At 37.2% G+C, this 17,000-nt stretch overlaps 1 protein-coding gene across 1 annotated transcript in view; it reads left to right on the forward strand.

Moving 5' to 3' along the window:
* LRRC56 (leucine rich repeat containing 56) overlaps window positions 1-17,000 on the forward strand; it is a 57,284-nt gene that overhangs the window by 1,132 nt on the left and 39,152 nt on the right. The window contains exon 2 of the mRNA XM_026034807.1: window positions 8,868-9,032. Within this exon, the coding sequence (XP_025890592.1) occupies window positions 8,868-9,032 (165 nt within the window). The remainder of the gene's footprint in view (window positions 1-8,867; window positions 9,033-17,000) is intronic.

The following is a 17,000-nucleotide window of genomic DNA, read 5'->3' on the forward strand; positions in this document are numbered from 1 at the left end:
AAGTACTTATGCCTTTAATTGTACTGTTTTGCATCATGAATAAGTATTGGAAGTGTAATTTAGCCCTGACTGTTTATCCTACTTTTTTCATGTGTGAGTGCAAACGTTGCTTTGGTTTTTTTGTTTTTTTTTTTTTTCTTTTTGTTTTTGTTTTTGCTTTGTATGTTGCTATTGTAAGTAATGTTTGGGTATGTTCTTGTTTTATTTTAATAGAGAATCCATCTATAAGCTTAAAGCAATGAACTTGGGGAAGAACGTGTCACGTGAAGGACTTTAAATAATGCTGCTTGGGAAGGAGCATTAAGCTACTCTGATAGTTCTCTGAAAATACCATCTCACAGCTGCTTAAAAAGGCAAGCATTGTTAGAACTCTTAAGAAATTGAAACACCATTAATTCATGAACTGTCTCTGTACTCATCTTGAATCCTTATGCGCACTTCTGATCATCTCAAATAGATGTAAAGCTGCTTCCGTGAAATGCGACAAAGATGAGAAGTGGAAACAGGACAAAAATAAATAAATGAGGTCAAAACCAGGTAGAGTTTTAGAGGATACCTCCATCTGTGACTCTTAAACACAGCGCAGCTTTTGGCTCAGGAAATTATGAAACAGCTTGTTACCAGAAGCAAAAACAGTCTGTCACAGGAAGGATTGCTTTAGACTTTTTTTTTTTTAAGATACTGTTTTTTTTTTTAAGCATTTGCTTCTGACCACTGTAGTTAGCTGGACTTCTGCTCTGATCCAGGAGGACAGTTATAATGCAACCCAATAAGGAACCTAAACTGATTTTCAGTGTTTTTTTTCTGTGTAAATTGTCTGCCTTTGATAAAATTTCAAGGGAGTTGGCTATTAAATAAACTCCTATGACATCTTCCATTCTTTGGTATATTCCTATGAGTTCAACTGGAATTGCTGTCTTTTGTACAATATATGCAGTGTGAGCAAAGCATTGGAAAAAGTAAGCATCACTGCACTGAATATAACTTTTCAGATGGCTTTGCAGACCACAGAGTCTCTTGATTTGGTCAGATTAATTACTCAATAAAAGGGAGTGAAAATTATTGGGGGATAACAGAGCACTTAAAAATACCATACATGATGTGTTTTCATCCTGCAAAGGAGTTTGAGTTTCAGAGGGCTCATAAATGCAAGGCAAGAGCAGCTGTTGTAAGCACTGCACTAAAGCAAAAACCAAGTTTGCAAGAAGAGGGGACTCTTTCTATATTGCCTCCATGTCTTTTCAACACCAGACCCCACATTGTTTATAATTTTAGTGTGTGAAATTTGGGGTCTGTGGCATATAGTAAGTTATTCTTTAATCTGGAATAACAGATGAAAGCCCATTAAAAACTTTCCTATGCAGTGCAGCACTCAGTGGAATATAGTAGAATCTATATAGATCATCTGGCACAGAAGTCTAATCCAAAAGCAAAAGCTTTCTTTCCTAAGAAAGTAACTTTAATTAAAATTAAAAAAATATTCCAAAGCCTCATTTGTTGGCACTACCTCAGTGAAATTATTACTTGAATGATGAATTAGACCTGAGCCGCTCACTCTGTATTTGGATTTTTTTCCTGAAATACAGTTTTCTTATGCAGATTCTCTACTTTTTAAATATATATTGCAGGCTGTGTGTTCAGGCAGTACTGTTTATTTTCCCAGATGTTGAATATACTTCATAGGTGGAGAGTACCCTGGAGGTAATTACTCTTTTCATGTGCTCAGATGTGAACACTGTGTGGTTGGAGAAGGTGCTGTTCTGTTCTAGGCCTTTAGGGCTATCTGGCTGCCCCACTTCAGTATTTGGCTCAGAAATAATACACTTGGGTTTATATTTCCAGACTTTCTCAGATAAATCAGCTAAAGAAATAACAGCTTTGGCTACTTTAACTTCATTGGAAGTCTTGACCTGCGGGATTTTACATTGACCAAACTGATGAAACCTGGCGTGGCTGATTAGGAACAGAGAGATCTTCCAACTGCTTTCTGGTGGGAGTGCTAGGAAGAAGGGATATACATTTGGGATGTCTCATAGGAATGCTTTTGTTAATATTTTAAATGATACTGGCAGTGCTTTGATCTTGGATTAGCTGTATGATGAACTTTTATTTTGGGGTAAAATTCACTATGTGGAAATTACTGATGTGAATAAGTCTTTTCAGGATTGAGGCTGATACTGTAGTGTTGAGTTGTCTTCCTCTGTGAGATTGAACAGCATTTAACATACAGATGGATGTGAAGAATGTTTTTTCTACTCTGAATATGTCCTGTTTTCCTAACTAGATGTATTGATTTAAAAAAAAATAGTAATTCTGCCTACAAACCTTGCCTTGTTCATCTCCTCTTGGTTTCAGTAACTAGAAGATAGCTAGTGTATCTTCAATTTAAATTGTAGTTGAATGGGTGTGAGTAACATGAGAATACTGAGTCTTCTGAATGCACGGAAAGTAAATGACCTGACTGATGTTTAAGGAAAAATGATTATTTTGATTACTGTCCTTTGAAGGTTACAGAATTCCTAATAGATATTAAGATAACATAGTGTTTTAAATATGAGATTAAATCTTAATTCACCCTGGGAGAATGCACATTCCTGTGGATGCTGTCTTCTGAAATAAGCATAGAATATTAGTGGTGAGGCATGTTAAAAGGAGGATATTAAACATTCCCTGACAAAAGACTTCATTAAACTGATGTTATGATCAGAGTTAATTTCTGGGCTTTAAGAACAGCTTAAAAATTATCCCTATAGTGTGGGGTTTTTTTTGCTTTGTTTTTTTTAACAAAGCTGAATCTTCAATGTTAAGAATTGATTAGAATTTTAATCTTCTGCTCCAGGGACATCTCTTAGGTTTAAGTTAATATCTATGTGTGTGACAAGCACAGCTAGCGAGGTCCCAGTTCCTGTGTGCCCTGCCACTGGCTCTCAGAATACCATTCTAAGGACCAGAGGATGTAGTGGTCTTTTCTTGCATGTGCAACATCTGGTTACTACTGGATGAGCAGTTTTGGACATGAAGAGCCAAATGCAGCTTTATGAGCTATGGCTGCCTGCTTAAGTTGATATGGCTAGAGGCTTATTTTAATCTCTTCTACTGATGTAAAGATCCTAAGAACTTCCTCCAGTAAAAGCCTTGACACCCTGGAGCTCTGCTTTTCTGTAAGCCCAGTGTTGCCTGTTACTCCCATGTACTATTCCCAGCTTTGTCACTTGGATGTGGGAAGCTTGAGCACAGAAAGCAGAGAGGCTTCTTGAGACATTTTTGTCCATCAGGAAGTTCACCTATATCTATATTATATATATATATATATATATATATATATATGTAAAATCTCACTCTGTAGCATCTTGCTGTTTCAACTAAGGATTATATAAAGCATACTCTTCCATAGTTTTGTAGCCACTACAGACTCGCACCACAGAGGCCATCAGTGAATGTATGTAGCAGGTCAAAATGCCTACTGATGTTAAACAAACAAACAAAACACACCCGAAGGACTTTGTTTTATTGCTTCTTCAACATGTAACCGAAAATATCATAGAGAGTAAGTTGCCTTTATCTTGCTATCAAGATAACATTTGATGAGCTAGTTCAGAATGTTTTTAGAGGCATTACTAGCATGTGTGATAGATTTTCCACTGCCTTTCAAATTCTTCAACAGGATACAAGAAAGTATTGTATGTCTTGCTTTTTTATGCATACAGTTTATAACTAGATAGCTATCTACAAGAAAAAGTTGACATGTAAATGCATTACCTTTTTATTTATTACTGTATGTTTTGTAAGAGGATGAAATACCTTTTACTGCAGTAGTATTGGCTCAAATGTAGTGGGAGTTTAAAACATGAACTCTTTTTCTCCTGGCTTACTGTTGCTTTGGATGAATGCACAGATTGAACTCAACTCTGTGTCTAGAAGTAAAGGAAATGTAGTAATGTAGTAAATGAAGCTCCTAAAACCTTTTCCTGCTTATTGATTGGGACCCAGATCCCCGAAACTCTCCAGGGGCCTGACAACTCTAGAGCAAGATTTACATGTTTACTTTACCAGAGAAGCATCAGATACATTTACATTTTTTTAATTTTTTTTAAATGGAAGGAGATTTGGTCTTGATATTTGAGTATTCTCATAAAAATAATTTTTAATGGGACATACAAGTGGAATATTTATGAATACTCTTTGCTGTTTCACATGATCCCTTGATATTAAAGCAGCACTATTGAAGTAGTCATTATGCTTCTCTATTTAAAAAGAACAGAGATTAAAACAATAACATTTAGTCATAGATGGAAAAGAAAGACTCCCATTAATAACAAGTCAGATGCTTTATTTTTCAACCTTTAAAAAATTGCACCTGCTAAAATAGAGTGGTATGATTCAGGATGCTTTATGTTGCATAAATGTAGCAAGAGCTGTTTTTGCCATTAGGGGTGGATTATTGTAACAGTAGTTTCCTGCTGACATCATAGCAAATTCCAGCTGCCCAAACAGTTATTTTCCAGAAGAGGTTATCTGTAGTGCACTTGCAGAAAATTACTCTTAAAAAGGCACTTACAGTTCCCCTAGGACTTGTAAACCAAGCCTTTGTCAAATCCTTAGCAAACACAAATTCTTTGTTTGCATATTATGGCAGTGGTAACAGTGTGGGCACTGCCATGATTTGTGATTCTGGATTAAACAATTAAAACTGACGTAATGCAATGCAGGAGAAACTGAAGTCCCCTGCAATGAAAGGATAGTGCAGTGGTTCTGAAATGTGCCTCTGCAGGGCGGGTGGCATGAAGTAAGGGCACGTGGTTTGCAGTAGCTGAAAGGACTCTTTTCTCCTGCAGTTTTGTACTTCTTGAAGGTGTGGGTAGCCTGGTTCAAAACTTAAGGAAATAGAGGAAATGGGACATTATCCTCCTTTAGCTGGTACTAAGAAAGAAAGAAAAAAACCCTAAATAGTGGAAAAGCAGTGTCTTTCCTAGAGCAAGAAAAGAGAAAACATGGAAGCCAGAAAGGCATTTCGTCCTTGACATGCTGGAGAAAAGGTAGAAACCAACATTCCCTGCCTCCTGTTTTTCAGTCTAAAAACTTACAGACTATTAAAATAATTTTAGAGTCTCTTAGGATTTAAGTAAGTTTATTTTCCATTTAGGGCAGCAGGATATTGCAGAAAAACTTGCTGACTCCTGTGATGACATCAGTGCAATGTGGTAGAGGTGTTAGAAGCAGGAGAAATCTTGTAGCATTGATGCTGGGGGCTTTCAAAGGATGAGTTCTCCTGTATGCTGTGTGTCTCTGCCTGGGAGACTTTGCTTACATTTCACCTTTTTATTTGCCAGAAAACCTTTAATAAGTAGATATGCAGATTTACATATGGTAAATCTGAATTGGTTACTGTTGGGGGACACGGGAAGAGGAGCTTCAATAACAGCAGCCTCATTGTTTAGACAAGCTCTTTAGCTCGTATTTTGAAGGTTACAGAAATTACTACACCTAGTTGCAATTCAGAAGGTCTTTCCAGACTTTAATAAAAGGTATAATTAATATAGCGTCAAAGATATCTGGCAATTGCTGTATTTGAAATACATATTAATATATATTTAATGAAGAATACACTATCCTATCATTGACTCTTAGATAAATCTTTGTAGGAGAACGATCAAATCTTGGAGTTTTACCAGTCTGTAAGACCCTAAGAACATAAAATAACTCTGTGCTGTCAGTTATTTTCTTGTAAGTTACTATTCTACAGAGATTTCTTTTAAGAGATTCCTTGTTCCAAGTATCATTTAATTTTAATAATCGATATTAGTGCTATGGTATACGTGTTGGAAATGTGGTCATTAAGGAAGCGTCACAAACATGTGTAAATCAAATAGCTGTTGTTATCCTGCTTGCTTTTGAGAGACAGTGGTAGCAGTGGGGAAAGCTGGCACTTCAACTGGTCAGACAATTCAAGATTTTCTTTCTCATTGCTCTGGCTATTTATTTCTCCCACACTGGTGGTTTATTTGCTTATAGATGGCCACATGCAATAGATTCTGCTAAATACGACCTCTCATGCAAGTACTGTAAAGATTAATTCATTGATTCTTCTGACGAAGTTCCATTGTGGAATAAAACCAAACATGTAGGATTTTCTGTTTATCTGTTTTTATTTATTATTTTTGCTGCCTTATTGTGATCATCATTCTGTCTTTCCTTGCCTCTCCCTCCTTTCCTCTCGCTCCCGCTTACTGGTATGGTGTTACTTTCTCCTTCTTTCAGAGGTTTGTTAGATGCTTTTGTTTCTTCATCCTCTTATGTTTCGAGGATCATGACACAGCTAGAAGCCTGTTGGACCCTGGAAAAGGCACATATTTGGGGCTAAGAGCACAGGGAACAGTGGAGGAGTGCTGGAAATATGTGGAGGTACTGTAAACCTTTGGGCTGCTGTGTAGTTGGATATCTTGCTTTTCCACATAAATTCTACGTTTGCACTCTTTATTTTTCTTATTTCCTCTCCTTTGCGGTAAGGAGAAGACAATACTTTTGTTGACTATGTAAATATCTATTTTAGAGACTTGTGGCTGTTTTCAGAGTAGTACCTCCTGCGCTCTTATCTTTTCTCTGTTCCTCACTTTGAGAATGCTGTTTTTCTCTGTTTTTAGGAGATTTTCTTTTCTAAAAAAGTTTTGGAATGATTTGTTTTGCTTGCTGACAATAACTCACTTCCATCCTAGACAATTTGTAATGAAAATACCATTCTCCTCACTAATCCAGTGTTTTAACAATTACAAGCAGCAGATCAATAGCAGGAAGTATGGAATTGGAAGTGTTACTGCAGATATTAAACCACAGATTGATCTGCTTGTCAAACCTTAAGTAAGTGCTATATCAACATATGCTTCAAAGATGGGTGGGTGATCTGCAATGTAATAGCAATGGACCAAAGGGAGGAAAGCTGTAAGTATTTATGCAAAGGAGTTAACTCTTTACAACCCTAATCTGTACAGACTTGCTGTGACTTCTTTTGTGTTTTGCCTCTCAGATAACATCACTAATTTCTGATTATCAATCCACTTGGCTTCAAAAACATACAGGATAATAATGATGCTTGCTTGAATTAGAAGGAACCAACAATACTTTGTCTTATATACAATCTGCCATAACAGCCTTCTACAAGTATCATAGTATCCCAACTTTTATATGACTATTAGAATATTTTGTATTCTAATCCGAATTGGTTATCTTAATGTGTGGAATTATGGAATTCTTTGGAAAAAACTTTCTAATTGAAATTTATGGGTTGTATTTTTTTTCTTCCAAAAACTAAGTACAGAGTGCTTTCAACAAGATTGCTTTTCCTTTTTAATAGTAATATAGAAGTTCTTGCAACACTATGTAAGCACTGAGGTTTTAGAAGCTGGAAGCATCTCTACTCAATTCACTTTATGGTCCTTATTGTATAAGGTATTAGAAGAATTGAAAGCAGTAATCTATCTTTGAATAATTTGCTCTTTGCTATATTTTTAAGTATTAAACTTTGCTGTGGTTTGGATGTAGCACATTTGTGGTAGTAACTTGTTGTGTGGAATGTGGGCAGGGGGAGAAAAAAGGGTTTTGCTTTCTGCCAGTTGTCCCCTGGTAGATGTATAAAATAATTATGAGTGTGAGATCTAGTATCTGTTACTAACGCTAGAAGATACTGGATGGAGAGGCTGAGTGCTTCGCTTTTGACTGAACATAAGTAGTGAGTGGAAGCAGGAAGTCCGTTTTGGTTTAAATCCCTCTGCTACTAACTAGTCTGAACACAGCTCACTGGCTGAGCAGTGAGAATTTCTTCTGCTCTTGAGCTTATTCCTAAGTTTAAATGTTTATTATTACGAGGAGAAAGGAAGGTGGTAATTCTGTAGTGTCAGCCACCAATAAATCCTTATCAGGCAGTTATGATTATCTTGATTATTTAATTACTTTTCCAGCACTAAGAATAGATATTACCTCATGCTGGAAAGAAGGGGGAGAACTGCAGGTGTTCCTTCAGCTGAGCAAGAAGGCTTTTCTTCAGTCTAGCCTTTTGTTGAGACAGTAACACTTCCAGCTGTGATACTTCCTTGCTGCCAAATAGTAGTAAATAGCTATATAAATTACAGTAAAGTTTGTAGCATACAGGTACAGCTGACTGTGTTTCTCTAATGAGTACATATATGCTTATTCTCATACTTCGAAGTTAATTGTTAGTATTTCTGTAAAAGATTTGAGCATTGAAGAGTGGATCCTTTTCTGAACTGCTTTACCTTCAAACTTTCATTCATCACTTTCATTCTTCACTTAAAGAATGCATGGTTTTGTTTGTATTGTGTTTGATTTTGATTTTTTTCCTCAAGACTCTCTTCTAGAACTAGATATTAGCTGTGTTTTGATGGGGTTCCCATGGACCCAGAGTACAGACAGTAACAACATACATGGGTTTAACTCAGGGCAGAAAGCACGTACTGCCATCTGGGTTGCCTTCAAATAAAGCTCAAAAAGGAGAGAAATAATGCATTTTGGTGCTGACACTTGCAGCCTGAAGTCTAGCAGAGATTTGCTGTTTGCTGCCTGCTTCACAGGGCAGGTAGGTAACAGGCTGATATGGTAGGAAAATTCACTACCGTTGGAGAAGATTGTGGGTTAGAATGGGAAAACTGGAGAAAAGCAGTGTGCACTCCATGAGTTGGGAAGAGTAAAAGACTGCATGTTACTTGGTGCTTCACCACTGTTTTTACTTTCTGAGTAGAGAAATCTACATCTCCATAGGAACTTGCTAACTTACAGAAGGAGTAAAACTTAATTTTGGTAAAGATAAAATATTACAGGGAATAAAATCAGACCTCTTGTTATCCTTTTGTTCAAAGCATATCAAGATGAACCTGAAGTGGAATTCTGGCAGAGTTTCTCGTCCAGCCTCAGCTGTGGTCCGGGTGACTGATTTGAGTTGGCGAGGTAACCTAAATCCCAGTCCACTGATTAAAGATGATGGAGAGCTGCTTATGGATAAATACCTTACCCCCAGGAAACTGGTGAGCAGATATTGAACTTTTTAATGAAATAGAAGAGGTAAACTGGCATATAAAGAGCCACATTAGCTTAACTTTTGAACAGCTATTGTCATGGTTGGGAGATTGTTGCATATCTGACAGATTTCTGTGCGAAGTAGCTTCTGTCTTCTGGAAACACAACAGAATATGTTTGTCCCCTTCCATCTTGTTTCATATCAAAAATATGCCTAGCACAAATATTGGATCTTTATTGCCAGCTTCTCTGAATCAGTATGAGTATAGATGGGTTTTAAATTATAATTATCCTATCTCATTCATGCTGTCTGAAGTAGCTTTGAAGGAGCACCAGGAAAAGTTTTTACACAGACCTTGCACTAGAAATTGAAAATGCACCTTCAAAAACACTTTGTTGTTTCTGGATTGGTGAAATACTGTGTATTGCTAAGAAGCCAGTTCAAATATTTTGAAAATGCTGTAAATGCTTTCTATATATATTTGTATGAGTGAAGTTTCAAAGCACATTTGAAAGCCATATTCCTTTTTCACTGTGGGAAATGATTCTGGTATATAGCCCCTTGAAGGAGCATACAACATGCTGAAATGCTAGTGAAGGAAAGCTTTAGATATTATGCTACACTTACTGGGGACTATTTAAAGGTGGAATCCTTTAGTGCACTTAAATGCTGAGAAAGTATCATGGTTTGCTTCTGTGAGGCAGAGCAAGGAACAGGCACAGACTAGGAGAAGCCGCAGCGTGCTCCATCGTGGAGCAGAATAGAAGTTAGTGAGAGTGCAATGGGTGGCCCAGGCTCTGCTTTGGATGCTCCTGGAGCGTGAGCTGGTGTTTGCTGTGTCTGTAATGCTCTGTGGTACATCCGCTGCACTAGTGGAAAACTGAAGGACAGATGTTGCAGCTGCTCTCAAACTGCAGGTTTATATGATTTCCTAACCTTATTCCAATCACAGCTTTGACCATATGCTATAGATTAGATAGCAGATTGTTCTCAGAAGTACTCTTCCCATAGTAGTTAAGTCGTTTCCTGTTTATAAAATATTTAGTTAATATAAATTTGCCAAAAAGAGATTATTTTAAGATTTTTTGGAAAAAAAAAAATACAGATCTATGATCCAATGGAGTTATCCCATTCATTTCTTCTGGTTCATGTAAGCCACTGACAACTTGTTCTTTGTTAAAATTTGGCATAGAGTTTTGCCTGTCTAATGTATTTGTGGCCTAGAGTAGTTTAGATAAATCCCCTGGGAAGCTCTCAAATTAGCCTATTTTTTTAGGGCGTGATCCAAAGCCCTCTGAAGTAACCAAAACAGCTGTCCAACTTCACTAAACTCTGGATTAAACCTTCAGAAAGTACTTTAGTTGGTGTGAAAGTCTGTTCTTTCTGAAACTGTGTTGCTATTGTGTTCACAGTAAATTGTAAGCAGAAAAGCATAAGTAATTGCTGCTAGCTTCCTTCTATGAAATCACTGTTCATTATTTTGTCATGTCTTAGTTTTTGCACAGACCACCAGTTATGTTCTCCTACAAATCTGGATTTTTTTTCCAGTGGTGAAAAACACTTGTTTTTATGTAACCTCTTAAAATGCCAAGATCTGTTTAAGTTCAAAATTGCATGTACTAACACTTGCAAGGAATTTGATTTTGGAGAATCCCTATTAAATGGAGAACCCACGTTGTCCTACACCTTTTTCTAGATAGTTATTTAATAGCCCTGGCACTTGACATTTACGTTGGCGTAGCTGGAATACTTTCCAATTAGAGGCAAAATTATGTGACATTGTCAAGGAGACATTAACAATGTTTGTAGTTTGTTCTAATAATGTATCCAGTTTATCTATTCTTTGACCTTTACATTGATCAAACTGAAACAGCTGCTTCCATAAATTTACCTTCCCTGCTTCTTCAAAGGTAAAAATAGAGCCAGTGTTCAAACACTTCATCTAAAATGAATCTTCCTTATCTTGCTTATTTTTTTAAGCAACTGCATCTATTGGTAACCAAATGCTTTGAAAGGTTGTTTTGCTTAAATCAACACACTTGCAGTATCTTTCTGGTTGTCTCCAAGTTGTGAATATTTTAGGAGCTATTGATTGTAATGGCTGTAATGCTCTGAAGAGGAAGTTGACTAATGGGTTTTTAAAATACATGCTCATTAAAGTTAAATTTCTTTTACATTCATGTAAGAATGAATCCAGTCCCACTTCTGTTGTATTGTGTGGGCAGATTTCTGGACACCTTATGGAAATTCTTCAAGAAACCTTTTTTGCACAGATACATACTCAGCTTTACTGCTTTCCTTGTGGTTTGCTGTCTTGCGTTAGTTCATTTTTGTTGCCTTGTGTGAAATCTCTGCATATGTGTGGGTTTTTTCCTTTTTATTTCCTTTACATTTTCTTCTTTCCCTTCTCCATTGCTGAGGGCTGTCAAAAAGATAGACTTGTGTTCCTTCATTATTTCCAGTTGTTGGATTTTTTTCTCTTAAAGAAAGGAGAATTTGGCCTGAAATTATTTTTCTTTTTTTTCCCCTCCCTTTTTGTTTTTTTGGATGCTGTAACATGCAAGACATGCTTATCCTTTTCCATTTGAATTCTCTTCATTGAAGTGACAGGTTAAGAGATGTTGCAAGGGTGGGTATTGTTAGCCATTCTTCTGATTCATTTTATTGGTATCAACATAAATTTTCTCTTTTACTGTTTAGTTTTCACTGATAGCATTTTCTATCCTGACCTGTTATTACTGTTTTCTCTGTCTCTACTTACATTTGTGCTTCTGTGGTGTTAGCAGTTATTAGGATAGTAGCAGAGTAACAAAATTTTTCCCCATTCTCCCTGTGTTCTGAAAAGTAGTTACCAGTGGGGAGTATAGTGCAAGTAATTCTTATTTTTGTTAGGCCTATGACATCAATTTCCTATTAAGTATGAAGGAACTGAAAGAAAGAGCTTTACCTGGCCTGAACCACTTTAAAAATAGTAATTTTCTATTAACCCCCTTTTTTTCCTGCCTTTCTCCTTTTTGATTTGCAAAGGAAGGCCCTTTCTCTGACTTTTCCAAACTTCCCAGAATAAACTCATTTTTACAAGGCTGAACAGTCTTTCAGATATTCCACCTTATTAAAACTAATCACTTCTGTTCTTGAATTTATGGTGCCGTTAGTGTTTCTGCATGATCTTTTGAGAAGAAAGGAAGCATTCGTCTTATTTCACTATTTACTGATCTTGCTGCAGTTAACTATGTTTCCTAAACTTAGGAACACGTGTTCGGAAGTAGAGTTTAGTTTTGTTGCTCAGGAGGCTAGGGTGTATTTCTTATGGTATGCACTTGTCCTCATGGGGAAAAGAAAATCCTGGAGGGTCCTGGAACTACAGATTAGATTCTTACTGACTGAAGTAAGTAAGAATCGTTTCCTTCTTTCCTTGGCAGAAAATTTTCCTCTTGATTGTAAGTGAAATGGATGTGCGGGACGGGGGAAAAATGCAGATCAAATAAACAAGTGCAAAATCTTGATAAATAAACGGAGTGAGCAGAATCAAGTACCTTAATTTGGATTTGCTGAATCCTTCATTAGAATCATACAGTCATTAAAAACAAAAATTTGGCTGCAAGGGACCTTTGAAGTTCTTACAGTTCAACATCCTACTCAAAGCATGATTAGTTTCAAAGATGGATTAAATTACTCAAGGTTTTGTTTTCTATAGGTAGTAATTTGCTTTCTGTAATTCTAATTCTGTGTTCAAGTTTTGTTCTGTGTTCTGATTAGAATTCACTAGTTCTGTGAACAGGACAGAAATTATAGATCCTCATTTAATTTCAGAGCTTGTTTCATTTCTTCTCAACATTATTGCCTTTTCTGCAGGGACCACTTGTAATTGTTACACGAGAGCTTTCATCTTCCCCCTTTGACCTCTGAGGTTGTACATTCAAACTGTCGCATGAGCAATACATACAGGCACATATACATGCATGTGTATAAAAACCAGATTTTTACTTGCATGTAGTCACAGCTGTTTAGCTAATGTAAAATGACAAGTTTACAGTCTTGTGTTCCTGAGTGTTTAGTGACATAACATTGAAAAAGTGTAATTAGTTAATATGTAAAAAGGCAAAATTTCTGGAAAGGAATAAGCAATAATATTGATGTATGATTCTATATGTCTGTGTAAGGGAAGTTAAATCATTAAAACAAATCTAAACCAAAATTTCATACAATATCTACTGCCCCTTCCAACCTGCATGGTAATTAATTACATAACTAAAACTGAGCCTGTGTTTCCTCCTGCAGAAATGATATGAGCTGCTTTGGGGAGACACTCCAAACCTCTCAGCTTGTTACAGAGGCCCAGCTTTCCCCTTGAAGTTGCCAATAGTTAAGAGAGCTCTTAACTTGTAGCATCAGACTGTTAACATCAATATGAAAAGGTATCTGTACTGTAAATCCCCTTCATGATTCAGTGGGGAACTTCACTAAAGATAAGACTAGAAAGAGGCCTGCGTGTGTAGAACAGTTTCCATGACTTGCAGGCTTTAGAGAGAAAAGTATTTATTAACATCAGTATCCTTCATCTCTTAAACTTTGCAATTATTATCCTCATATACACATTTTACCTCACCCAGGAAAATCCCTCTTTATTCCAGACAGAATGCTTAGATAATCTCTATCGGAGCTGGGAGGAGAGGGTATTTTTATGTATATATGGAAGGTAGCAAAATAAAACTGAGTAATGTAATTATGAGCATCTGCAGCACGTAGCCATCTGAAAGGAAGACTGCATGGGGACCACATGAAAGTTCTGTCCCCTCTCATTTAAAGTTTCTTGACTTTAAATTGTTTAAAATCTTGCTAATATTTTAGTAATTCTGCTCTTAAAAGAAATATATTCTCATACCTGTAGCAAAACAAACTTGTTTGTTTAAAGAGAACTTACACTTGGGAATTTCAAACAAAATCTGTGTGAAAAGCACTGAACACATGAATGAACATGAATCTAGTATTTGAATACAGGTGTAGTATTAAAAGCAAATAAGCTCAGCACTCAGGAATTCCCGAGTTAGCCAAATTAACCAGGATCAGCAAAATAAGCGCACAGCTGGAAGTGCTTCTCTGACAGCTGCATGCAACATGCTCTTCAACAACATATCTGCTTTTCTTAGAGTATGTGAAAAATCTAGGGAAAAGAGATGAAATCAGTTGTATACATGAGCTTTAAATGAACAAATATTATTTGCCAATTAAGGAATTTACAGACGGTTGCAAGTGGGACTTGAACCGGACTTCCCAGCATCCCCAGGTGACTTTTCTCTCAGGTGGGGAGCTCTGCAAGTGCAAAAATATTCTTCACTTGCATTTTTTAGCAGAATACTTATTGGCTCTTTTTGTCAGTCAGAAGAAAAGCTTTCCAAACTAGTACATGCTCCCCAGTTAGATATTGGCCAGACGTGTTACGTGATTAGAGTTGTTTGTGAGCTATCATGGAGTTGTTTCTTAAAATACTGCCTGAATTATTTACCAGCCACTTCTGCATTATCTCATAAAAATAGGTCTATTATTAAAGAAATAACAAAATTCTCTTTATATTTTTGTATACTAGTTATTTATATGTGATCAAAGATATCCATAGATAATGTGTCCTTGCAAATAAAGAAACTTGAGGCAGGAATTTCATACTTGCTGCACAGAATCAGGTTGCCAGGCCTTCTCCTTGGGCATCATATGTCAGATTCTGACCTATGGTAGGAGCCTGGCCTAGGCCTTGGCATGGCCTAGGAATGAAGAGCTGCAAAGCACCTCAGTCATGCTTTTACCTCATTGTGCCAAACATAGCTCTGTCCGAGCTCATGATCCCTTTCAGTGTGATAGACTGACAGATTTATTCTATTCATTTTACAGTAGTAAAATTGCCTCCTAAATATTCCTCTTTTTACATTTTGCTGTTTCTTTTCTGTGCTCTGATACTAAACAGTATAGTAACACATACAACAGGGTCTCCTTTTTATCTTCTTTATTTTAAATACATCCATGATGTTCCTTCCTAAATCTCCTCTGTTCCCGGGCCCAGATTTTCAGCTGTGACATATGAGACCAATCGCACTTCCAAGTGCACCAGTGTTCCAAGAAAGGTTTCTCGGGAATAGGAGTGTCCGAACTATCCTCCGCAGGAACTATCCACATGTAACCTTCTCTTGAACTGCCTCCCTGGCCTTTTACTTGCTAACCAGCTTAGTCACACCTGGAGTCCTTGTACATTCTAGTGCATTTAAAGGAACTCACGTAGGCAACCTGAGAGCATTTCTCTGATTTCCTTCACACAGTGTGATAATTTTTTAATCCTAGAGCCCATTGCTCCTGAAATCTCCAAGAATTTTCTAGGAATCGGCAGCGAACATCACTAATTTTCATGGAGGTTATTGGAAAAGCATAACGGAGAAGTGGGGACTGAGAACACATGGAGTGTGTGGCATCTGGTTAGCACATGCTTCAAGCAGCTATCTATAGTTCAAAGGACTAATGGTAGCAGCCAATAACCCTTTCCAGCACCGAAGCCTCGTCTCTGCCTGTCATGGTACAAAATATTGATGTACTAAGTGATTCATCTTTTGGACAGAGAGGAGGGAAATAAGGTGGTGGATTTGGAAGAAAAGGAGAGCAAACATGTAAGCAGGTAGCCCCTGCTATGGGTAAAATGAGAAGGAAAATCTAGAAGAGGAGACTAATCTTATGCAGCTCGTTCTTCGGTTTTTGAGAAAGGAGCATAAGCAGCAGGAGTGTATCCTAATGGACAGAATTGTGCCAAGAGGGCATCACAGAGTGGAAGGGACCACACAGGAAGTTTGCAAAGGGCAACAAAGAAACGCCCCTCACAATGGCAGGACCTTCTGCTACTCTACAAGCAATGCTTTTGACCTGAGGGTTATTGCTTATTTTGAGACCTCTTCCTACTCTGGATTTTACTCAAGGAGGCTATTAAGACCGTTGTGACTGGTGGCATGGGGATGTGTGTTAGTTTTGTGAAGAAGCTGTCTTTTGTATCAATGAACTTGGGTCTACATCTAGCAAGTGAAGCGTGTGGCTACATGTGCCAGGATGTCAGTGAGGTCTAGTTTCTCCCATGTGCACAGACTGCATGACAAGCAATGTCATCTGCTGGAAAGGATTACTTCAAAATGTGCCTTGCAATGAGGGATCTTTTGTTTCCTGGGAGGCTAAAGCTGCCTGTAGTTGGTAAGCTGGCTTTCTTTGCAGAAGCAACACTGTTCCTGTGGTGACTGCATTTAGAGGTAGAAAGTAAATTTCTAGCGTCCCCTGGGGACTCTCTTGCATTCTCCTGGGGAGGCAAAAGAAGTTAGAAACTGTCCTCAGCCTGCTTTTTGGAAAGGGAGAAAAAAAAAAAAAAAAAGACATTTTTAAACACAAGGTTTTAAAGATAATTTGAAGACACAGAAAGACTTTGGATAACTGTTTTTAGCAATCAATTCAAGACCTTAGAACAGAAGCAAGTTTTTCAAGGAGAGATGCTTAGGTGTTTCATAAAATCATATTCTCTTAATTTGTCCTCTCAGTTATAAGACTGTTTGACCCATTACTTGTAAGAGGATGCAGAATCATTAGAGTGAAGGGAGCTGCATTTGCTTATGAGCAATACAAACTTTACCTGATGTCAATGGGAATGTTGCAATTGCTGTTTTGCCCTCCAAAATGAATTTGGATATTCCTATGGTTATTTTTTCTTTGCAAAATTCATAAATAGAGGTGGTCCTACACACATTCCCTTCTAGTGAATCACTTCTCCATCATTAATGCAGGTCTGCAAATGGAAACAAGCTAAATATTTTGCAGCTTTATAATAGTAAGAAAATTAATCTCCTGTACATGAAAGTGGTGGCCAACTTTCTATATTTCTTGTAAATATAGAGACAAAGGGCAGGTAATACTCATTTTGACTCATACTGTTGATTAAATCGCTGAGGAGTAGAAACTG

The sequence above is a fragment of the Nothoprocta perdicaria genome, unplaced genomic scaffold (assembly GCF_003342845.1).
Source record: "Nothoprocta perdicaria isolate Ctin4 unplaced genomic scaffold, notPer1 scaffold_15, whole genome shotgun sequence".
Taxonomy (NCBI): domain Eukaryota; kingdom Metazoa; phylum Chordata; class Aves; order Tinamiformes; family Tinamidae; genus Nothoprocta; species Nothoprocta perdicaria.